At 39.8% G+C, this 26194-nt stretch overlaps 1 protein-coding gene across 4 annotated transcripts in view; it reads left to right on the forward strand.

The window, feature by feature from the left end:
• The window catches only part of BCAS3 (BCAS3 microtubule associated cell migration factor), a 1120339-nt gene extending 1096471 nt beyond the window's left edge, over positions 1-23868 (forward strand). For 2 of the 4 annotated variants that reach the window (XM_075195325.1, XM_075195326.1), the window contains one exon: positions 21729-23868. In XM_075195325.1, coding sequence (XP_075051426.1) covers positions 21729-21877 — 149 coding nt within the window. In that variant the 3' untranslated portion in view covers positions 21878-23868. The remainder of the gene's footprint in view (positions 1-21728) is intronic. The other 2 variants (XM_075195327.1, XM_075195328.1) reach the window with 1 other exon arrangement.
• The last annotated feature ends 2326 nt before the right edge of the window (positions 23869-26194 follow it).

Below are 26194 nucleotides of genomic sequence, written 5' to 3' on the forward strand. Positions count from 1 at the left end.
ATCAGTGGAGCTATATAAATAAATGGTGATGATGGAGGCAAACAGCACAGAGGTACTGGATTCACAAGAAACAAGTGACTTTAATGGTCCCTCTGTCTGGCATAGACAGGGACAGTTCTAGGTTTTAAAGATTTCATCCATAGGATTTTTTTCTCCTAAGCATTGACCAACTGTTCAATACCACTCCTTTGTTCTGCATGTTAAATACAATCTATTCCTATTCTCTTCTCTAACAAGTAAATATTTATCGAAAATGAGTATTTAAAATGTAAAAAACATGCACTATAATCATGATGAGGAATGAAGTTCTCCAAGGTCTGGATGTACTGGCTCGGGTGGGGTGCTAAAGAGCTATGGTTAAAACACTGACAGCGCTTACCCCAACATCTTTAGTGGGACCTGTCATTTCCCAACACACTGCTAAGCCCGACTGTTTGAAAAACTCCCCAGCAACAATTCCGACCAATGAACATCCAGGCAACAGATAATTCTGTCACATTCAAGAGCGACACTGTGATTCCTGCTGTTAAGGGGGCAATGGAAGCAGGCTCCCACTGGCTGTATATTGATTTATTTATTTAGGAAATAATCTGATTCAGCAATAATATTAGACCGGTAAATAGTTTAATCAGTACTTTGCTATATTTCTTATAGGGCACATATGTCTATAGTATAAGTCTCTTGCAAAGGAGCAGACATGGAAAGTGACCGTAAATATTTTGCAGGCATCGCCTCTCTTATTGGTGTTTCAGTATCAGTGTTCTCCTTCCAAAGTAAGCTATTGTTTTAGTAGCAAGATGTGATTGATTTCCGCAATAAGTGCTTTATGTTGCAGAGGTGAATTTTCTTGCTCTGTATCATTGTCTGATACATACTTGTCTGCTTTTTATATACTTTTTATGAGTAGTAGTTTCATTGAAAATGAAATGCCCGAACTCTTCGCCAGATATTTTGCCCCCAATTCTCTGGGAAGCACATAAAGCTACCATACGCGGCACACTGATTGGTCTGTCGGCTTCTCGCCGCAAAGCTGAACTCACTCGCATCGCTGAACTTGAATCACTAATCGCAGCTCTTACGACACTACACGAGCGTTTCCCTAAACGCAAGACTCGACTCAAACTTATTAATCTCCGTGGACAGTTACACCAACTCCTTTCCAAAAAGGCAGCCAAAACTCTTGGTTGGCTTCACCAGAAGTTTTACGAGAAGGGAGATACAGCGGATAGACTCCTAGCCCAGAAACTACGGGATAAACGTGCTCGTAACCGCATCGCTTCTATCAAGAATCACTCAGGAGACCCTACTTATGATCCAAAACTCATAGCCGATATCTTTAGAGACTTCTATTCCTCCCTCTATAACCTCCCATCTCAAATTTCAGATCCGATCTCTTTGCAATCTAAAATCAGGGACTTCTTGTCCTCTATTGCCCTGCCCACACTTTCCTCTGCACAATCTGACTTTCTCAACAAGCCATTTACATCTGATGAAATCGCCAAGACAATTAAGGAACTCAAAAATACCTCTGCCCCTGGCCCTGATGGCTTTACGGCCATATATTACAAAACTTTTGCTAACTCCCTTATGCCCATGATCCTTGAACTTTTCAATTCTATACTCCTCGGCTCTAAATTCGATCAGGCAACAACTCGGGCAGACATCGTGGTTATACCCAAACCCGATCGCGACCCCCAACTCTGCGGAAACTATAGACCCATTTCCCTACTGAATGTTGACCTCAAACTGTTTGCTAAACTTCTCGCTAATCGTTTGAATTCTGTCATCACCTCTCTTGTTCACCCCGACCAGGTTGGATTCATTCCAGGCCATCAGGCATCGGACAACACCCGACGTGCAATTGACCTGACTTATGTCTCTAACTCCCGCAACATCCCCACTCTGCTCAAAGCCTTAGATGCGGAGAAGGCTTTTGACAGGGTGGGCTGGCCCTACATGCAACAGACTCTCGAAATCATGGGCCTGAGAGGCCCTTTCTTCCAGAGCATTGCTTCTCTCTACTTCAATCCGACTGCATCTGTTTTGGCTAACGGCTTTCAATCCTCTCCCTTTGAAATCCGAAATGGTACTCGACAGGGATGCCCATTATCCCTACTCATCTTCGCACTAATGATAGAAGCCGCAAAATCCGTATCAATCCTGATATTTCGGGTGTTCGGGTAGGCCCCTCTGAATACAAAATATCCTTATATGCAGATGATATCCTGTTGTCACTCACAAACCCCCTTATATCACTTCCTAACTTACTCAAAGACATCTCCCTCTTTGGCACTCTTTCCAATTATAAAATCAATGCCTCCAAATCAGAAATTCTCGACCTTAACATCCCCGCTACCCTTCTCGCAAACCTCAAAACCAGCTTCGTCTTTAGATGGCAGCCCCACAAACTAAAATATCTCGGGATCTATCTCACTCGCTCCCATGATCAACTGTAAGCGGCAAACTTCCCCTCCTTATTCTCAGCCATTAAGACTGACCTTTTAAAGTGGGACAAACTCATTATCTCCTGGACGGGCAGAATAAACTCCCTTAAAATGAACATCCTCCCTCGTCTTTTATACCTGTTTCAGACTTTACCCCTTAAAGTCCCCGCTAACTCCTTTAAACTCCTCCAACAAATGGCTACTAAATTTGTTTGGTCAGCTAGGAACCCCAGGATTCGTATGCAGACTCTTCATAAATCAATCCATGAGGGAGGCTTGGGAATTCCCCACTTTCTTAAATATTATCGGGGTACCCATCTCACCCAGTGTGTTCTCCTTCATTCTCCTCTGGGACAGAGAGTTTGGGTCGACATTGAAGCTGCTCTTTCAGATACGTCCTCGCCCTGCTTGCTTCTCTGGCTGAAACCTCAGCTTCGGCCTTCTCCCTCACGCCTCCCCCCTCCACTAGCATTCTCACTTGCTTCTTGGACTCATTCAGTCACCTCATATAACCTAGCTCCTAACTCATGGCTCATGACGCCTCTTTGGAATAATCCCGCTTTCCCTCCGAGTCTTCGTCCGATTCAATTTTCTTACTGGACGCGATGTGGCATCAACTTCCTCTCCGACATCATTCCGCTACAAATCTTTCCCACTTTTGCTGATATCCAAGTGCGCTTTCGTATCCCCTCGTCCTGCTTCTTTCAATACCTACAACTTCGACATTTATATAACTCCATCCGACGTACAGTCACTAATATACACTTAACTTCCCCTTTGGTCTCTTTATGTGATCTCCGCTCCTCTTCTCAGGGCCTGATTTCCACGTTCTATCATCTTATGGTAAAATACAACTGCCCCCTTAAGGATTCTCACGAGCTTAAATGGGAGGAGGACATGGGGGAGTCGCTCCCTCCCGCGGAATGGGTCAAGATTCGCCTGAACCTCTCAAAGACCTCGATGTGTGTTAAGATAAGCAAAAACAGTCGCAAGATCTTCTACCGCTGGTACTTGGTGCCTCGTCTTCACATGATTTATCCAGATTCCTCATCGTTATGCTGGCGTCAATGTGGTCGGGAGGGCACCCTGTCCCATATATGGTGGCATTGTCCAAGGCTACTCTCTATCTGGAAGTCGGTCCATCAATTAATCTCCAACATCACTCAGATTTCTCTCCCTCCATCTCTTTCGTATTCCTTACTCCCACGCTCTATTCCCAAAATATCAAAATCAACTCAGAAACTTATCACACATATACTTAGTGCTGCTAGATGCCAAATTGCCCTTTTTTGGAAAAACCCGAGCCCCCCTCCCTGCCTTCTGTTATCAACCGCACTTGGCAAGTCTATCACATGGAGTATATGACTAGCATTCTCCGCCGCACCCCGGTCCAATTTGATAAGGTCTGGAGTCTTTGGACTGAGTTTCACGGAGCCTCCCCTCCTCTTGCTTTTTAAGGCCCCTGAGCCCTAACTATCAATCTTGATCCTCGTTATGGTTCATCAGCTGCTTCTTACTTCTCTCCCTATTTCCGTGGCTAGTAATTTCCCTTGACCCTCTCCCCCCCTATTTTTTTCTTTTCTCTTTTCTCTTCCCCCAACCCTCCCTAAATTTGCTTTTGTATTCTCATTTTATCAACTATATGCTACTTATATTATGTGGAAACTTCATTGCAATTCTAATTTACCTGTATTGCCTGTTTCCCACAATGTTTGTATCATAAAACTCAATAAAATATCTTTTAAAAAAAAAAAGAAAATGAAATGCCCATGTAGGATAACATTGGGATTTTGAAATGTTCTACTTTTGTCAATTGCTTAATTTCCAGTAAAAAAGGAAGAAAAAAAAAATCTGCCTGTCATCCTAAGCAGATAGGGAAGCAATTGCTCTGGGGGGAGAACCGCTTTATGTGTGATGCTTAAAAACAGGTGTAACTGAGCTAAATAATTATTATTTTTTTCTCATAAATGACCTCCAGAATCATAAAAACTACAAATACACCTAACCTCATTCAGGTTGTCTATTGAAAACACTCAGGGGTGTTCAGTTTGATTCTAGCGCAGGGATAGGTGACCTCTGACACTCCAGCTGTTGCTGAATTACATCTCCCCTGACTCTTGCCCAAGAACAGGTTGTTGCTGAACTAAGTTCCCCTTGATGTAGTTTTGTTAGAGATGCCCATCCCTTCTCTAATATGTAACCTGAACCCGAATATTATAGGTCATTTCTGTTTGTTCAAGGGAGCATATGGGCTACAGTCATTACCACAACATATTGTATTTGCGCTAGATGACAGGAAAAACGATGTGCTCTCAGCTCTAGAATGTCTTCTAACCATGTGCTGCTGCTTCCCGGGCTGCAGAGACAGCCACATGCAAGTAATTAGATCTAGTTTCCTCTAGTCACACTGTCATGTCTCCATCCTCTGCAAGGACCCTTGTATCCTTAATCCCACAGGCATCTTCCCCGCAATCTGTTTACAAGCCGCTTTAAAGGGCTGTACAAAAATAAACTTCATGCACCACATACAATAAATTGTGAGAAATAAAAAATATATTACAAAAAAAACAGAAGATGGGAAACTTGATGGTATTCAAGGTTGAGAGGTTTAGTGCCATGAAAAGTGACTGACGTGTGAAAAGGAGCTACAATTAGTTCTTTCCCCCAGCACTTCCATTCAGTCAAGGGTCACTCCTTCAGCAAGCTGAGACCTTGAGCATAATGTGTTGTGACATTTGGAGACGATGAAGAATAATTCCTATATTCCGAGTTGTTGCTGCTTCCCTACTAACCCCGACACATCAGCCTGGCTGTCATTGTATCATCTTTCTGCCACGATGTACAGGAGTTTGTGCAATTCTCAGTAGGTAGAGTAAAGGGTCATCTCTTCCAGCAAATGGTTTTTTTAAGGATATTTTTGAAATGGTGCTTAACAGCCCACTGAAGGGGAAGTCAAACAGAGAGAAAGGAAAAGCCATTAAATGAAATAATGCACTAGAGATGGGATTTTATTTTAGAACAGACATAAAGAAAATACCAGGACTTCGAATGGGCTACTTCGGCAAAAGCACAAGTAAAAAAACACAGCATAATTTATGAGTGTTCCGGGCAAAAGATGACTATATAGATTTTCTTAAGGCATTGAATTAATGTGCCATAAAAATACTTCAACATTTATGCTTGGCAATGCTTGATATATTTTTCTTAACTTTGTCTTTTGCAAGTTTTGTTAATACACGAAAAATAATAATTCAGTTTTAGCACTGAAAAATAAGGCCATATGTCTTGAAACCTTCCTTCCTCTGTCATTTATATTGTGTTTCTTATTTACCTTGCAAATATCACTTGGACACTCTGGTAATATAGAACAGCTACTTCAACACAAAGAGCTTTATGTAACTACATGGTGCAATGTGTATAGATTGTGCTGTATCACATAGCAACCAATTAGATTGTGGCAGTGATGGGCAACAGGGTGCCCTCCAAGCCTGCGGACCCCAGCTCCTTCCTCCTTTATTGTCAGGCTGTTGGTGACAGCTTGTAACACTTGTTTAAAATGTTTGCTGGTATATTATTACAGATAGGCGTCTCTTTCTTGGATTAAATGAATTATTTTAACTTATTACTGAAATGTAGGATAATATGTGCCCCCTTTGAAGGTTAGAAAGCTGCCCAGGATTCCTATCATTGGATTTATAGCTTTCACTTTTCCTATATTTTAGAAAACAAAGCCAAGTTTCACCACAGTTTCTATCTAATTTTCAGTTAGTACTTAATAGAATAAGATCTATAAACCAACATTTTGGTTGACAGATGTTGGACGGTAGCCATATAATAAATATTCATGGTTAATGGAGAACAAATATAAACCAAATCCTTCTGTTCTGGTAATCTAATTAGCACTGTGTTTTCCATATTATTAAAATTTGCATTATTATTATTATCATTAACAGTAAAAACAACGCTTGATTTATGTTACAGAACAGAAACACATGTAAATGGTGAAAATATGAATTATAAATCAGGGCTTAGGCAAATGGTACCCACAGATGAGATGAAATGTTACTTATCCTCCTTGACTTCTCTGTGATGCATTTAATTAAATATATCTGCCCTGTGTACATCCACAGCTCAGAGGTAAAAATAATAAAAATAAAAAAACACAGCTGTTTTTTTTTTTAGAAAATAAGACACCTGTTCCATTGCTCTTGCTTAGAGATCATACCGCTGTTGAGACAAACAACGAAATAATTTGTTAACATGGACGCATTTGTGCTAGTTCCTGTGTCTAATCTGCATTTGTGTGACACAGTTTCAGTGCTGCAGCCTGATACACGGCAGAGCTGGCATGTCAGTGGATTGCTCGTCCGTTCAGAACTGAATGGGTTAAGAATGGCTTCAATGTGTTTCGATTATTTTAATGATTGGAACACTCTTTATGTCCGATAAACAATTATGATGGAAACAAGTAAACGTTTAAGGAGTTTAGCGTCCTAATGATGTTTGATTGGACTTGTACTCTGCTCTGTCTTGGTAGCGATGGCTGCACAGCGAGCCGAGGCTCTGACGTGAGACATGTAACCAAAGCCAGCTGTGTTCTGCAGGAGATGAAAGCACAAAATCAGACAGGATAAGTACAGTATTAGTGTGGGATACGCCACTCATTGCTGATTTAAATTACTGTTTTCACTTCCTGAACTTATGGGAGACTAGGGATGTGAGGCAAAAACTAAAGAAGCTTATGCATGGCCGGTTTTGCAGAAAAGGCTGGAAGAACATTTTATTGACTATGGCTAAAACCAATGTCTCCAGATCTCTGTCTGCACTAACTCCATCTAGCACAGCGCCTCTTCCATATTCAACGTCCACAAGCCACATTTCATACAGGGACACAGACATGGTGAATATTTTGTTCCTGTAGGTGTGAATGCCAAAGAGGCCATTTGGGTGAGGTAATTGTCTAAATGCAGTTCAGGTTTAAATCCTTAATAGGGGCCCTTATTCTGTTGCAAACTGCTCCAGCCCTCTGCTGTGCTTTAAATGTAGGTTTGCTTTTGCAAACAGATACTAACGGAGCCGTTCATGTTCCAACACAAACTCTGCTACTAGCAGAAAATCATGCAAGTCGCTAGGTGTTACAACACTGTGCGCCTTTCATGAACAAACCTGAATGCCACATCCATGGAATGTATCTGCACTAAAAAGGTATCTGTTACAGAGCTTGCCACTTTGATTTGGCGGATGTTAGGCAAGAATTAAAGCTAAGAACATGAGCATGTCTGCAGGGTGAAGCATAATCCTGGTTTGCAATGAATGTGGTATGCTAACACTAATGCCGTATAGGCAGTACTGTAAATAGTGACAGGTACCATATTACGTGTAGTTGTGGAAAGTCTCAAATAAATCAGATATCCCGAGGCTTTACCCCGCCAAATAAATGGACCTGCACAGCTATAATTTGACATGATTTTCAAATCGACCAGACAGACAAAGCCCAGGATAAAAGCAAGCCCCCCTCTCCCTCTTCCTCTGGTGATGACCCTGTCTGTAGTTCTCAGCTGCAGAAAACAGACTTCACTTCAGTTTTTTCTACTAGCTATACATGTATACATGTAATCTAAGTTTAGCTTATATTTTAAAATCTCATTTTTACTTTCAATAACATTGAGTCATTTTTTTCATTGTAAATAAAAGCTGAGCATGATTTAAAATGATATAATGATATAAATACTATTGTTACAGGGGACTAATTTAAGCCTATGGGGTATATTTACTAAACTGCTGATTTGAAAAAGGGGAGATGTTGCCTATAGCAACTAATTATATTCTAGCTGTCATTTATTTAGTGCATTCTACAAAATGACAGCTAGAATCTGATTGGTTGCTGTAGGCAGCATCTCCGCCTTTTCAAAGCCGCAGTTTAGTAAATATACCCCATTCAGTCACTTTTTATGTCCCTGCAAAATACAGTGAGGATATTTGTTTATAAATTAAAATGCCTGAGATTCATTAAGTATGTAATATTTGTGGAGCTGTAATGTACCCTATACTTTTACATGGCATTTATACATATATATATATTATGTGCATTGCACTTTTATATTCATTGTTTTGGAAATAATGTTATGATGACTTGTATTAAAATAAATATTTTTTGCTTGTAAATGCACAAATATTATACTTTTTTTTGTAAAACATTGATCATTGGGTGCCACCTTTATACTATAATCTGATTTATTGAGCAGTTCCAGAAACATAAAATAGGCTATTTACTAGTAAAGTTAAAAAATAAGTGTTGTCAGATATTTGCTGTAATGTCTAACTTGAAATATATTGGTTAAAATTAACTTGAATGGTTTCTAAGGGTTACCATAGATTTGCACTTTTGCACTTTGTTATGTAATCACCCAAATTAAAAGTAATTCCTAATAAAACAGTATTTATATTCATTTTGCTTCCAACATAAGTGTTATTATTGTTACTACAATAGCCTCAATTGTTACCAGACTGCATAATGCTTTCATGGGAATATTTGTGCTAATGCTTTCCAAAATTGTCATAATTCTCATTATTGTACACTTAGTCAGGAAAAATTGTGTGAATAATTCTCACGTTTAACAATAGTGTACGTGGCTTGCTAAGTTTCTTCCATTTGGAAGGTGATGGACTTGGCTCCACATATGACCACAATCTATAAAGCATCTGGTCCTATTTTTGTTCATCTAGGCAACACTAAATTGAGGACCTTTAACAGACCAGAAACAGAAAAAAATAAACAAAATTTAAAGTATATGTCCACCTTTGTGGCCATGTTTTATAATATATATATTTTTTTATAATTTCATCTATATGCAATCACCGCATAGATACATTCTCTAGTAGTGTAGTTTTCAGCATTTTAAAATAGTTTTCAAGGACACTTAGCCATTGTGCCAGTGCGTTGATACGCTTCACGCTTGATACTGTCTCAGGACCTTGGAGCACAACAGTCTCCATTATGTCGTTGTCTGAATTTGTATATAACATACTTTATTGTATTTTAAATAAAAGCACAATTAACATAAGCATATATCGCCCACAGGATAAGGAATACATTGTAAGAGCTGTATTTCACACAAAGAAAAAGAGAAGTTTTATTGAGCAGTTGGTCAATATTGAAAAATAGGTCTGTTTCCAGGGACAAACGTTTCCACGGATACACATTACAACTTGAGGCTGTTGCTGGGAGTTAGGTACAGTTGACAACTATGTAGTAGAGTGTATCTAAGATTACTAACACTGCGCAACAATCTCCTTGCTGATTGTTTTGGAGAGTGGGCCCTGCATACCAGTGGTGGGCAACAGGCGGCCCATTGAGCCTTCACCTGCGGCCCCCAGCCGTATGCTCCCGATGTCAGCTGATTTCCCTGTCACGTGACCTCATCCTGACACAGGAAGGTCACACTGCATAACAGAGGAGGACGGAGTGGAGTGTGCTCTCCGTTTCCTTAGTGCAGTCCTTAAAAAGGTTGGTGGGCCGCAGATGTGTCCCTTCAGGTAGATGAAGTTGCCCATTACTCAAAAGTTGGGATGGGGTATTAATTTTTTTTTTTAAATAAAAAGACCATACAGGTCTTGGACATTTGTCTATGTAAAACAAAAAATATGCCATAGACTGCTTTGTAAAAGAGTCCAGTTTTGGTTCAAAAACTTAAATATCTTTTATAAAAAATGTAAAAAAATGTTTCAACGCTTTGTATACCAACTTCCTGACATATAGTCCTAACTGGCCTAATTGTATTTGCTATTCAAATGTAGCCCAACAGCCTTGTGTATGAGGCCTAGATACTTATTTAACAAAATCTATTGCGGTTTCTGACACAAACATTGAATCTCTCACCATGTGGTCAATGAGTATGTTTTATTTAAATAGGTTTGAAGCTCTTTCATTTTTGATGTTACTGGTCTATTGAAGGGCTGCTAAGCCTGAATTACAAGCTGCTTTGTAAAAAACGTTGCTAATAACATGAACAAATATGTATGTATAACAAAATGGAATATAGCTTGGTCCGGTGAGGCAATGCCCATGCTAAAATGTTTATTGTGCATTATTCTTAACTAATTACCATTAATCTGGCCACACACAGCCAATCATAGCATTTGTTCACACACTTCCAGATCACACTGCGGCCCAGAACACCTGTAAATGTGGCCCAGAAGGAGTTTTGGTTGTGGCAAGGGGGCAGCACTGTTAATGGAAAAAAAAAATCCTGCAAAAAAAAGAAAAGAAAATACTTACCTTGCGCTCACGTCAGCTGGTACTTCGGCTCCCTCCCTTGTCTCCTCCTCCTTGCGGTGCTTGCAGTGAATGTCGGGCGTGATGTCATCACGCCCAGCATCCATTGCGCAGCGCAGCACAGAGGAGACGCCCGCGCGAGAAGAACAATCAGCAGCACAGAATTGGAGAAAAGAAGAGAAGAGGACAGGAGAACAAGCCGAATAAAAGGTAAGTTAAGGCGGATTTTTTTTATTATTTCAAGGGACGCTGACAAGTGAATAAAAGTCACCTGGTCCTGGAGCATCATGGACCTTATCTCCCTGCTACATGCTTCTACTTGTAATACTAATGGGGCATTATATATTATTCTCTTTGGCCCAGTATAAGTTGTTATCCCTTAACTAAAATAGTGGTGTAATTAGCAAAACAGGTCACAATTTGGGGTCACAGTGATGTATATGTCAGGTACCGCAGGCCTGGTCAGGGCACCCTGATATACAATGCCTGGCTTTAATGCACTTTATTGATATTGCATTGAAACAATACAAAAAGTGATTATAGTATAATAACTAGAGAGGATTTTTTGAACAGGGCGATTGAAAGGTAAGTATAGGAGGATTTGAAAAAAAAGTGATATATATATATATATATATATATATATCACTTTTTTTCTCATATATATATATATGTTAACTATGTTTTCTATGGTTTTTTGGATGATCAGCTATCGTTATTGTTAGTGTATCTTATGTGCGGCCCAAACCAACTCGTCGTCTTCTAATGTGGCCCAGGGAAGCTAAAAGGTTGGACACCCCTGCTGTAGACTGTCCACAAAAAGTGGCGGTTCCAGAGGGGGGCAATTGGGGCAATCATTCCCCCCTAGCAGCACTCTTCATCCCATTAAATTGCGGTGGAGAGGGCCGATCATTTAGGAAAAGGGGTGAGGCCAACCGGGACCAACGAATCAGAGGGAAGGAGGGGTGTGGTTATGCAAAACCACACCCCCCCCCCCCCTGTAAAAAAAAAAAAGGCTAGGTCTGCCCATGTCCGCAGATGAACACATATGCAGGTTGGCATATGTTACCTTCCAACTGCATTAGCAGGCTGGCCACATATTGAACCTATTGATATAGCATAGATTATTGGGCATTGTGCTAGGTTTGGGGCTCCACACACGCTTGTGGATCATTTTGTTTCCGGACGCTGTATTATTGCTACTTAAGGAGACCTTTAAGTTTTTTTTTAACCAAAAAGGCAAAAGTTTTACAATGCTTAAAAATGAAAAATGCTGTTTTACATTTTAACATAGGAACAAGACACTAAATCATGAATCCAGTTCTATAAGTTGTTTTTTTTTAATTCTACAACTCACAGAATAGTGCATTAAGACTTATATAAACGTTGCAATTTTTTTCTGTTTGAGTGAAGAAAGTTTATGTTCCACTTGTGTGCCTGTACAGTCTCCATACACAGGAAAAGATGGGGAGATTAGGATTACTGATTGAAAGTCCATGCTATTTATTTATATTCCATTAAAAATAAAAGCTTAGTCACATAACAAAGCAGCCCTGATTGTGATGACTCAGAACGCATCACTCAGTGTGGACGTCAAAGCCACATCACATTAAGGATAAACTTCTAAACACAGCCGTCTCTAGCTTGTGGTGTTCTTTGCAGCCCACACCTAGACATTTGTGAAGCGTGAGCAATAAGGCAAGAGACTCAAACAATTTACAAGTTGCAAATGGTAGGTGTGACACAATAACCCACGCCCAAAACTAGTGTCTACACTGTTGCTTTTATAGCGGACTGGAGCCGAGAGTCAATAAATGATTTCCAGATAAGGGCCTATTAAGTGGAAATACTTTCTGAAATATGCACAATTCTTGGGAAGAGATGGTAGGCTAGATTAAATATGACTAGTATAAATGTTTGTAAACAGGATATAGCTCCGTAAACCCTAAATGTTACTTTGGCTGGAGCAGGAGCGAGTTAAGTAATAAAATTCACAGTACTTTACGCTTAAAGTGAAATTAAACTTATATATGTAACACAGAAGTGATAGTAAGATTACAGCTTTAACACAAGACTTTAATATATTCATCACACTTTAAGTAAAATCATACTTGCCAACTCTCCCGGAATGTCCGGGAGACTCCCGCATTTTGAGAGAGTCTCCCGGACTCCCGGGCGAGTGTGGCAAAATCCCGGATCTGCCCACTTCCTAGTGAAGTGGGCAGAATTAGGTCACAAACGCCGCGATTCCTGGTGAATCGCGGCGTTTGGCCCCGCCCCCTCTGTCAAATGACGCATTTTGCGTCATGACGTCATGGGGGCGGGTCCAAAATGACACGGATTTTGGAGGCCCGCCCCCCCCCATGACGCCCACCTCCCCCGCAGGCTCCCGGATACCAACATTGTAAAGTTGGTAAGTATGAGTAAAATCATTTCCTTATACGTCTTTTGTGTCCGTTTGCTGTTTCTTTGTGCTAGAATTTCAGGACTGTAACCTTTGTCATTTGTTACAGTGATGGAACAAGATATTATACATTAGCAACAAGCAACTAAAAGTAATTCCTGCCCACAGATAGCATTAGTTCATTAGCAATTACTGCTAAATGTAAAGCGTGCAAAGAAAAGTTAAAAACAAAATAAATGCAGGAGGCTAAATACGGAATAGTTTTCATTTAATTTTTTTTTTTTTTAACAATTATTCAAGAAAACAAAAGGAACATCACAATAAGCAATTAGTATAAAGAATACCATCCAAATCAGAAATAATAAAACATAGTACACGGGCAACAATTTCTTCGAGGTATACTGCCCCTTATAAGACAAATGGGTTAGGATATATAGCATTTAAAACTTCTCAGGGCTGTTTTGTGATGTCACACTCCTACTTTTGCGCATATTGACATGTTTGTATAAGTATGCACATGGACTTGCAGACATGTGGGGGTGAGAAAGGTTGCACAATCTGATGAGAGCAGTTGGGCTGATCAAGGGTGTTCCTTGAGAACAGTGATGGCTAACCTGTGACACTCCATGTGTTGTGAAACTACAAGCCCCAGCATGCTTTGCCAGTAGATAACTAGCTGATAGCTGGCAAAGCATGCTGGGGCTTGTAGTTTCACAACACCTGGAGTGTCACAGGTTAGCCATCACTGTTGTAGAATGTAGATTAGTCCCACACATGTGTCTCCTATTGCAAATACATTAAAAAAAACAAAACAACAAGATTTTGTTTTGCCAGACAAGATTATTTAAATGAGGTAAATGGGCAGAGAGTCGCATTACAGGGGTAGTACCATTTTTTGTGGGAATATGTACATAAATATATTTTTTATTTTTACCTGTTTTTCTATGTGGCACATAGGAAAGATTCCTCTACCCCATTCGCCGTCAGCTTTAGTTTTGAGCGTGACGGTGGGGACTTGGCTTAGCAGCCCATCAGGAGCATTTTAAAGGAAATAAAATGCAGTTAGCCCAGTGGCCCAGACCAAGGTAGCCCACTGTGGGACCAGCATGAGGGAAGATGTCCCCCTGCCCCACAACCCAGCCAGCCCCTGCCCCTGACAGTTTTTCTTATGGGCCCACCTAAGAGACAAGTTTATTTTCCTTCAAAAAATGAAGTGAAGGTTCAGTAGTATGTATCTATGACTCTATGAGTTCAAAGATTTTAAGTTCATTTGGCTCCTTCCACCAGACGATCTGATTGTAGATGATGTGTGCGCCCCTGTGAATTTACCGTTCCAGTCACTGTGAGCATAGAAAGAACTTTTGTAGTAACTCACTTCGCCTGTCTTACTGTGGGGATTTTCTAACAGGAGTGTTAAGCTTTGAACTAGGTGTCCCCAGTTACTGGCGGTTAGAAGATCAGCTGTAGACTGTAGATGATATTGTAACTTTTGCTGTATTATAGAAGCCAAATTTCGAGGACTCTGTCAAGTAACAGAACTGTTTATCAGTGGAGAGGGGGTGCAGTGATCTTACTGGAGAAATAACAATGCTGCACAGCATACACAAACCACCGCCGAGACTCATGGGGCTTCAGGCCCAAAGGAGCAATGTGATTGAATGCCGGCATTGTGTTAGAATTATTTTGGGCCCAAAAAGAATACAGTTACAGTAATAGCCACGTGCCCCTGAAATGACAGGCCTCCTGATATTTGTCCCTTCTGTCCCCTTATGGGCAGCCCTGGCCATGGGTTTGGTCCTATCTGGGTGGAGTTTGTATGGGTTTCTTCCAGGTGCTCCAGTTTTCTCCCAGACCCCAAAAACTTACTGGTAGGTTTTGTGGCTTCTGATAAATAATGGACCCTCGTGTGTGTGTATGTGTGTGCACATATATGCTTATATGGTAGAGAATGTAGACTTTAATCACCAATGGGGCACAAATGTATGCGAATGAATAAATCTTCTCTGTATACAGCTGCGTAATATGGTGGCGCTATATAAACTATAATAAAGAAAACTTGAATAATCCAGCAGATAACTAGGATAGATGAAGAAAAAAGAAACAATCTGAGACAGTTAGATTAAGACAATTTTTTACTTGCCTCATTTTACACATATTGTGGCTTCTGTAAATTATATTATATTAGACCCATTTCCAAAGTCATTCTTTACAGTTAAAATTTATTTTTGCTAATGCTACATTGTCATTTTTGATAATGTTTAAATGTCATTTTTTCCTCAACGTCCCACCCAAATAGCAGAACTGGTGGGTTTCCATTCTAGGGGCTACCACTCACCCCCACCACCTCTGCAATGCTGCTTGTCCAGATATTGACAGCTAGGGGAATGGAACAATCAAACAGCCCAATGTCACATGCTGACTGTCCAGTCACTGCCTTTGTTTTATAAACTATTTAAATTTGAACCCATTAAGACCTTTCATACATTAAAGTCACAAAAAAACTAACAAAGAAAGGCCAGCCCTGTCACACAGCAGAACAGAGCAGCACTTCCATGACCCCCAATTGATTTGAATATTGGGTCACTTAAGGCATTGTCACCAAATCACTTTATAAAAAGTGATTTCATGCCCCCAAAATTGTCTCTTCATTTTGCTTCAGAATCAGGAGTGTTCCGTGGAGACCTGTACTGATGTGTCATACACAATGCAGCCATTGCTTGGTAAACCATATTCTTTAGTTATGTAACATTTTTCCACCTTTGTTTCAAATTATTTTAACTCACTTCATCACGTTTTTTCTCATGTATTCAAATCATTTTCTTTGCCATTGAAGACCAAAATTGCTAACTCTTACACTGATGCTGGTAGGAGGCCTGTGTTATCTCCAGCTCTGCATATTCTCAGCGGAGAAGTGGAAGAGGGAAGTTGGTACAAAGTGCCTCAACCCAGGCCTCCAGTTAGTGACAATTAGGGTGGGGGCAGATTGGGTTCTAACTCTTCTGTAGCCCGATCTTAGTCGGATTATGGGCAGAGAAAGAGACTGTGCTTCTAGGCAGTGCGCACAGTACCAATGTTTCTCGAAGCCTCCGGACTACTGGGGTGGTAGGCCCGGTAACACATCCCCTAGACTGCATATGCAGCCACAAGATGCAGCCGTACCAGAGCCTGAGCATGCTCTCGGCAGTCCTGCATATTTTAAAGGGCTATCAGGTTCGCTGCTAAAATGACATATTGACAAAACAAATGATGCTATTTATGACATGCTAGTTACAGTTACTGACCTGCAAGTGAGCGGAACTGAATTCCTGCATAGATCTTCACCTCTATGAAATGTGCCACACAATAGCTCCATCTTCTCTTATGAAACATAAAAGTGCATCATTTATAGTTACTTGGGGCAGAAATGCTTCCCACTATATTTTTTGAATATTAACAACATACTTGCCAACTCTCTTCGAGTCAGTCTCCCGGGCTCCCGCGAGAGCTGGCATTTCTTCCGCATCCTGGGTCATTTTGGCCCCGCCCCCTGCGACAAAACGTCATTTTACTCGTGGGGGTGGGGCCAAAATGATGTAATTCGAGGTGCCCCACCCCCTCCCGCCCATTAGTCATGCCCCTCTCCCGGTTGTCGCCTACTAAAAGTAAGTAAGTATGATTAACAACCATTTAAAAAAAATCATAATCCACCTACCTATCTTGAGAATTATGTTAAAGTGACACAAATAATATATCTTCCATTTCACTGTATGTAGAGCGTAGTGAGATCACAGAGAAATCGAGTTTTACAGAGGTGAAAAGTTCTAGAGATCTCCCAGTTTCACTTTTCATTTCCCCTTCCGCACTGTATTTGTAAATTCACATGTTGCTAAATTTGTAGTTTATGAATAGAGCTGGGATGACAACCTTCAATTCATTCTGCTGTGTGGTTGGGGTAAGACTGGGAATATTTAAGGGCAAATTTCTCCAGGGAAACATGCAAAATGCTGTGGTCAAATGCGGAACACGGTGAATATTTTGTGGAACACTTTTGAAAATTTCGATCCATCTTTAATTCTATGTGTATCTCTCTCCCTCCCTCTCACTCTCTCCCTCTCCCCCTCTCTCCCCCTCTCCCCCTCTCTCCCCCTCTCCCCCTCTCTCCCCCTCTCCCCCTCTCCCCCTCTCTCCCCCTCTCCCCCTCTCCCCCTCTCTCTCTCTCCCTCTCTCTCTCCCTCTCCCGCTCCCTATCTCTCCCTCTCCCAATCTCTCCCTCTCTCCCCCTCTCCCTCTCTCTCTCCCCCCCTCTCTCTCTCTCTCTCTCTATTTTTATATATATATATATATATATATATATATATATATATATATATATATATATATATATATATATATATATATTTTATATATATATATATATATATATATATATATATATATATATATATATATATTTTTTAAACATAGTCAGATATTTTCTTGGGTTCATGCATGCCAAAATTTAGATTTCATTTTATCTACAGCATGAGAGCCTGGTAATTCTTTCTAATTTGAATTATAGAAAACAAAGGCTCCACATAAATCAGCTATGGGATTTAATTCATATTGAGTGTCTTGCAGATAATCATGGAGAAAACTCTGACATGTATTGAAACAATACCTTTATTGTTATTGGAGTCACACATTACAAGTTACATATATGAGCTTGCGCATTCTTAATTGAGAAACAAATTTAATAGGCACGACACAATACAGAATACAGTATGTTTCTTTGTGTATAGCAGTGACTTTCTTTTGCATGGGTGCATCACAGATTATTTTTTTACCATATAACAGTAAGTTATAGTTCACTGCTAAATCTTACCACAATTTTCTGCAACAGTAATGTTTAATGGAGTCCTCCTTTGGATTCTGAATTGTATATGCTATACACACGGACAGCAAGAGTATATCATTATATATCAGTGGCGCTATATTATTTATATAGCGCCACTGATTCCGCAGCGCTGTACAGAGAACTCATTCACATCAGGCCCTGCCCCATTGGAGCTTACAGTCTAAATTCCCTAACATACACACACACACAGACAGACGGTCAATTTTGATAGCAGCCAATTAACCTACTAGTATGTTTTTGGAGTGTGGGAGGAAACCAGAGCACCCGGAGGAAACCCACGCAAACACGGGGAGAACATACAAACTCCACACAGATAAGGCTATGGTCGGGAATTGAACTCATGACCCCAGCGCTGTGAGGCAGAAGTGCTAACCACTAGACCACAGTGCTGCCCACGGTACTTAGTGTTATTCATGTTACGTATATCATTATAGGTACAGAATTCAACAAGAGAAAACTCTTATCTTGGTGAGACAATAGTCAATTGGTAAAACTAGTTATTTAATTTCCTACTAGCAGTATTGATATTGACTATACCTTGTGTAACTGTGTATAAATCCCTACTCCGAACCATCTTTTTAAAAATGACGAGTTAATAACAAAGGGATTTGACAGCTAGCTTGCTTTAAAAAGATTAAAAAAAGAAACCATGGAAAACATACTGTGCACTGCACTGATTTATTTTTATGGCCAAAGTTAAACACTCTATTCTGTCAAATGGCAGCAACAGTGCATTTCTCAGTTTTCAACAGGTGATTTCAGACAGCGGTCCTATTTCAAGCATCAGGAGTTATACTAATAATTTGTACTACCCAACAAATAGATTTTAAGCAATACTAACTTTAAGTGAATTTGGCCTTTAATATACATATTCTTTATTTCTGGTATATTTTTTTAGCTCAAAAGTAAATATGATATATGCTGAAACACAAGAACAGGCAGGGCGCCTCTAAGTGGAATATCGGGTATACAAGGTGGAAATGTGTATTAGTATGCATACCGTAAGGTAAACAGCAATAGGTCTCCGAGAGAAGGTGGAGTAGTCCTTGCTATACTCATAATCCTCCAAATCTCCGCCAATCAGTAAAACAATATGGAAAGAGCAAACATAGCATAACACTGAGATGCAGTTGGTAAGGGCCGTTCACCAAATACCCCACAATCCTATGGAGTGACTAAAATTGTTGTCTCAGATTATAATATACAGGACACCCAAATGAGTGCAAAAATGTGTGTAATAAAATATGCGTACCAGATATTATGAAACGTCTCACGTCTGATGAATACTTATAGCATATAAACCAATGACTTCATATTCCCAGCCTCATACAGGTGGCAAAAATGCATAGGATTGGAAAGAGAAGATGATTTGGTATATGTACAAAAATTTTATTAAAAACTTAATAAAAGCACTTACATGAGGTAATGGAAATAGCGCTAGATACAGCTCAACGCGTTTTGTCTTGTAACACCCAAGACTTCATCAGGAGCACAGAATATACATGTTACAACAACTGCGGCTATTTATAACAGAGCCGCGCCATGTTGGCACATGCGCGGTGACCGCCACTTAACGCGCATGCGCGGAAGATGGAATTAGCTTTATTGCTAAAAGAGCAAAAGAGCAGAATCGGAAGTGATAGATTGACCTAGTGAATAAGTAAGTGAATAGAATCAGATATTTCAAAGTATATTTCAAAGAATTTCGGGACATCTCCCGGTGGATATTATTACGCTGGATATACTATGTATCCTACGTTTAATTCTATTAAGATTTTTGTGTAAAACCTAATTGATATAATATAAGAGATCGATCTGAATCATCCATCAAGTGATGATACATCAAATAAGATCTCAGAACATAAAAATAACTAGATCATCAATAACTATAAATAACTATAAAACAAATAATGCGTATTTCATAATGTGATACAATATATATCATTGGATTATCACTGCGCATGCTCGTGAACCACAATATACCACCCAAGTGTCAACAAGGCATATGCACAATACATAAGAATAATAAAGCAGAATGCCAGAATGTACAGGCCAAACATATGACATGTATATACTATTAAGATATTATATTTTATTGTCAATACCAATAACAAAGAGGAGGGGGGGGAGGCTAAAATAAATAACTACAAAAATAACTACAAGAAAGGGGCTATTTCATAATTCTCATTAAGTCCTGCAGGAATAAGGGTGCCCAGTTCAAAAATCCAAAACATTTCACGTCGTGAAAGTTTCTGTTGAAGATCACCTCCCCTGACAGACAAAGAGACCTTTTCTAGTGCCAAAAATCTAGGGCAACTAGGGTCTCCATTGTGTGCCTGGGAGAAGTGTCTAGAGACGGAATGGCTCTCTATTTTATGTTTAATGTTACGAATGTGTTCCTGAATACGAATTTTTAATGGGCATTTAGTTTTTCCAATATATCTCAGCTGACATGAGCATTCCAACATGTATATAACAGAAGATGTTAAACAATCCATATGTTGTTTGATGAAATATTTCCTATTATTGTTATGGTTAACAAAGTGTGTTTTCACTGGATTAATGTATTTGCAAACATTACAATGATTACACTTAAAGGATCCTACATTATCTGGGAGAAAAGTGGCCGGTTTCTGAATCCCAGTTGGATTGGTTAGTAAACTCGGGGCCAACAATTCCTTTAAATTTCTGTTTTTTCTGAAGACTAGCATTGGTTTCTCCGGAAGAATCCGTGATAAAATCGGATCCCTCTTCAGAATACCCCAATGTTTGTTATAGGTTGATCTAATAAGGTTCTCACTTTGGTTAAACTCAGTTATAAAAGGGACCATTTCGTTCTTAGTTTGTCTTGTTGTATACTTGAGGGTTTCAGATCGATCTCGCTCCTTAATTCTATGTGAGGCTTCATCAATTAATTTACTAGGATATCCTCTCTCCCTAAATCTATTTGAATAGATTGTGAGTTGTTCTTCAAAATCCCTATTGTCACTACAATTTCGTTTAAGTCTGTTAAATTGAGAAAAAGGTATGTTATTTTTCCACTTTTTTTGATGGCAACTTTTGTAGTGGAGATAGCTGTTGATTTGATATATGTTTATCAATGTCCAAAATTGTGTCTATTTTCTCTCAAATGAACAATGGCAATAATGGAACTTAACCGTTTGCTAATTTACTTAAATATATTACCTAAACCATGAAAACATCTAGAGGCACTTATTGCTCTCCACAACTGGTGCCCGACTAGATCATTGGTCTAAAACAATCCAGCTCTATCTATATGCAATGTGAAAATCATCCAGACGAAACACAGTTTAAATACATATTTTAGTGATTTGTTATTCTGTCTTTGCTGTAGGAATGTGTGAATTAGGTTTGACATGTTATTCTTTTGGCAGCAACATGTTGATAACTTGTAGCAAATGAAGTTCTATTGCTCCAGTTCACAACTTTTTTAGAAATCAGAAAGTTTATTGTCATGGCAACAATTTTGATCCCAATGTCCACTTTAATCCAGATTGTCATGGTTGCTTCCACTCAACCTGAAGTACTAACAGGGCCAACATTGTATGTTATAATATGTTACATTACTCATCAATCTGTCTAATATTTACTATTGTGATTCCATAACTGTTTATGTTTGTGGTAAAACATTAATTATTTTAATTAAAATTCCATTATTATTATTATTATTATTATCATAACTTATATTTTTTCTTTATCTCTCTATGATTACAGAACTACAGCGAGACGGAAGCATAGAGACCCTAAGTAACAGTTCCGGGTCTACCAGCGGTAGTATTCCACGCAACTTTGATGGCTACAGAACGACTCTGCCAAGCAATGAAACTCAACCTCTCAGCCTCTTTCCCTCAGGACTTCTATAAAAAATAATAAAACTAAAAGGGAGAGCGAGAGATTTATATATCGTTAAGATTTTCAGTTTAATTGCTACAAAATACTTTTTATTGTACTCTTGAAACAGTTTGTCAGCTGTAACATGGAAGCTTGCTAATTTACGTAGAGCAGATTAGGGTAAAAGTAAGAAATGTCTTTTCTGGGCATCAGACACAAAGATGTGCTTGAAACAGTAGTAATATAAAGACAATCGTAATGTGTTATCTACCTATATATGTTTTCTCAGTGGCATGATATACACTGGCAATCCTGGCATATGTATTTATTTGGAGATATAATAACTAAATTGAAAATGCACATTTGTATCGTATGACATTACTGTAATTTAATAGCAAATATTTGTATGTGTAGAATTAGATGAGAGCCATTAACATGTTATTAGTGATTTAAATTCAACAAAGGTGATCATTTGTGTAATAATAGAATATAGGTCAAGCTATAACTTGCACAGTTACCGTAAACAAGGCGATTTGGTTGTGGGTCTTCCAATGCACGGTGTTCTCATTATACCTGACACACGCTTTGTTAGAAATTATTATTGGCAATAAATATTTACTGTTGTGACCTTTTTTTCTGCCCTCAAATATTAATTTACTTGTGTGCGACAGTGAAGAAAAGGTAATACATGCAGGGGCGCACAGAGGATTGTCGGGGGGGGGGGGGGGGTTTCTCCCCGCCGACCCAAAAAAAAAAAAAAATTAGAGAGAGAGCTGCTGCGCATGCGCAGCAGCTCCGTTTCGCCATCGCTGTCCTATACAGCAGCCGCGGCGCTGTCTAAGAAGCGTCTGCGGCGGTGCACCGCGGCGGACGCTTCTTTGACAGCGCCGCGGCTGCTGTATAGGACAGTGGCCACTTAGTTAGCGCAGGGGGGGGTTTCTAGAGACTCAAAAACCCGCCCTGCGTGCGCCACTGTCATGGTGCCCGGTACCTGGACTGTTATTTTCACTGATAAAGGCTGCTCTAATATGGGGCTATCCAGTAATTATGAATAAAACATACTCAACTACGAGTGGTTTAAAATACTAAAATCTACAGAGCTACTAAGTTTAATTACCTTTGTGGGAGAAATTTTATTAATGGGTGGTTTGTTTCCGCAAAATAGGAAATGTCACTTTGAGCATCGCTTGGATTTGTACATCATATAGAAAAAGTTTATACATCCTTTCTGTTTAAGCTTACAGTGTTCCTTTACATTTATGTCATATTACTCGCATTATCTTCACCGCAACCATTTTCTACTGCCGTTTGTATGGTATAAGCGTTTCAATAACAGCTGCAGCTATACAGTACTGTGCTTTTTTTTATTATAGATCTAGCACAATATACTGAAAGGCACATTACTGAAGATAATTAAACCAATAAATTGTTTGCACTACTATCTATATAAATTAAAGTGACTATCGTGGCATTTTAAAATAAAAAGGATTGTTGTCAGTGTTAAATTGACTGGTTTGCGGGAATTAACATATACACAACAGCTTTATGTTGACATCTCTTATTTTGGCGGTTCTTGTAGAAACAATATCTCAGTTGTATAAAAATGCCAGGCAAAGGTGGAGTTGTTAGAGAGAGTTTAAGACAGGTCTACTTACTGATTTACTATATAACACAAATGACGGCCTTGAACAGCAGGTTCTTTAGAAGCCAGGGCGGCAGCGTGACTGATGGCCAGAATTCCAATGAGTTCATAATACAGCAATTAGTTGGGGAGACACTGGACTTTTCCCACTATAAAATGTACTATGTTCAACCAAACATGAACAGTAACGGCAACCAGGCCTCTCGCTTGTTTTAGGTTTCTTTAATGATCAACTGAGAAACCCTGCTCTTGTTATGACTAATAAAAACTGCATTTCCATGATAATATGAATTTTGGGCAATCTTGAAGCTACAAATGTTGCATTGTTTAATTAAGCTTTTACCGGTGAATATGAAATAAAAATGTATGACTTTTAAAATGTATGTAGACCTTTCTTTATTATTTATCTATACCTAGGCATATTGGGCACACAAGGTTTATTTTCTCAGTTCTAGAACATTTCTAAATCTCAGTTGGATTGTTTTATATTTGGCCACTAACATGTATGTACATGACTGGTACCTGATACAGGTCTGGCCTTCTAGCCCGACTGCTGAACTGTGTATGACCAGCTGCTGTATGTAGGGGAGATTCTAGCCGCAATGGCCATAAGAGATGTAAAAATGTTTCAAAATGCTGGAACCAAATGTTTCATAATGAATAAACAACCATTGAGGGGCAGGGGATCATCTGGAGGGCTAAAATTTACCAGCCAGCCCCTGCAACCATTCCAACCCTATCTGACTGTGATAATTCACTCTGATACAGTATTTTGTAATAAGGTAGCTGTTCTCAGTCCCCAGACAGTATGTGACATCACACGGTATGTGACATCACACGGTATGTGACATCACAAATTTCAGGGCACGCTGAGGAGCTCTAAATATCACGAGATTAGGTAATCTTGTGAGACTAAGAGCTTCTCTGCCCACTCTCCAGGACGTGTCTGTTCTGATGGATGTTAACAGCACCAGCACAGCAGGGTCGTAATTAGGGCTGTGCGACAGGAGCAACCGCCCAGGGCGCAACGCTGAAGGGGGGCACAATTTAGGATTATTTTAGGTTCATTTGGTTAAAATTGATGGCTAGGGGGGCGGAAACAGTCTTTTTCGCCCCAAGCGCTAGAATTCTAAGTTATGGCTCTGCAGCATAATGTGTTTGGGGCGGTGTCATGAAGTGGCAGGAGGAATAGTGAGATGTAGCTGGTGGTGGCATGATGTGGCTAGGAGTTGGTTTGATGTGGCTGGGGAGGGTGTGATTTGGCTGGAGGGGGTGTGATGTGGCTGGTGGTGGTGTGATGTGGCTGGGGGGGTGACATGATGTGGCTGGAGAGGGTTTGATGTGGCTGGTGGTGGTGTGATGTGGCTGGAGAGGGTTTGATGTGGCTGGGGAGGATGTGATATGATGTAGTGTGCCTGGGGGTGGTGTGATAACAAGAATCCAGTACCAGGCTGTGAAAGGTGTAATAATAGGTAGATGAGAGCAACATAATTTAATACACACCCCATGCTGACTACGCCCCCAACACTATGTGGCCATGCCTCAGTTGGAGGCATACAGCCCTTGTCCTGTTCATCTATCTTCAGAGGGGGGCTCCAAAAGTTGATCTACCTGGGCCCCAAATTCCTCTGGGCAGGCCTGCACCCAGCCCCCTCCCCCTCCCCTGGGATTAGTAGGGCATTTAAATTCACATGCAGGCAAAAAAATTTATATTGTGAAATTGGCCGCTGGAGGCATTGTTGCTTTGAAGTTGATAGGTGATTTTACCTTAGCAGATCAAGCTGTATAGCAATAGCCACTCCCATTATTTACTACAATAAATTACATGGTTAGTTATGCATAATGACTCATAAGCTTATGATTTAGTTATATTAAAATATAGTGAAAATAAACTCACAACTTTTTAAACACACGTGTGTTTATCTGCATTCCAACAAATATGCCAAAAACTCTTTGAAAACAGATACATATCTTGTATCATGTTTGTTGGAAACCCGTATCGGGACACTATCAATAAAGGTATAAAATCACAATACACGTCAGATGAAAGTGGATGAATATTTACATTGTGCAAGTAGAGATTTGCTCTAAAGCACAGTTTGTATATAAATTGGCTTGTTAGCTTGAAATTTTAGAGAAGGACTGGCTTGCAAGACTTAATCCATGATTCATTAAAAATGTAAAGATAATGTTTTATTATTATAAACAAAGATAAGTCCAAATCATAACTGAAATAAGCGATTGCTTTAAGATCTTTTTTAAATAAACATAATTTCCTAGTTCAGCTTATTCCTAATAATTACATGGAAGTGTCGGTTACAGAGGAGAAGACGCTTGGCTGTGATGATGCAGGAGCAGTGTCCTTGGTTTGTTTCCATTTTGTAGCACAATGGGAGACTTGAGGCTCCCTTTCTAACAAAACAGGACGTGACACGTGACATGACGTGGGAAGCAAAGGAGGTCTACATATTATAGGATAGAAAGCCCTATCTGCGGTGAAAACAGGCCTATTCTCTGGAGATAGAACTTTGTGGATAAATCAAGGGCTTGCCTCCGCCAATAGCCATGCTTCTCCTGATGGTAGCCCTTGCTGGTGGTAAAATTCACCAGGCTAAAGTCTAGTTACAGAAGGGTCTTCTTTGGGTAGTGACCTGTTTGAAGCAACACCAGAAGGAGACCAAGGTACCCTCCACCTCCATTCACTGGA

Source organism: Mixophyes fleayi, chromosome 2, assembly GCF_038048845.1.
Source record: "Mixophyes fleayi isolate aMixFle1 chromosome 2, aMixFle1.hap1, whole genome shotgun sequence".
Lineage (NCBI taxonomy): Eukaryota > Metazoa > Chordata > Amphibia > Anura > Limnodynastidae > Mixophyes > Mixophyes fleayi.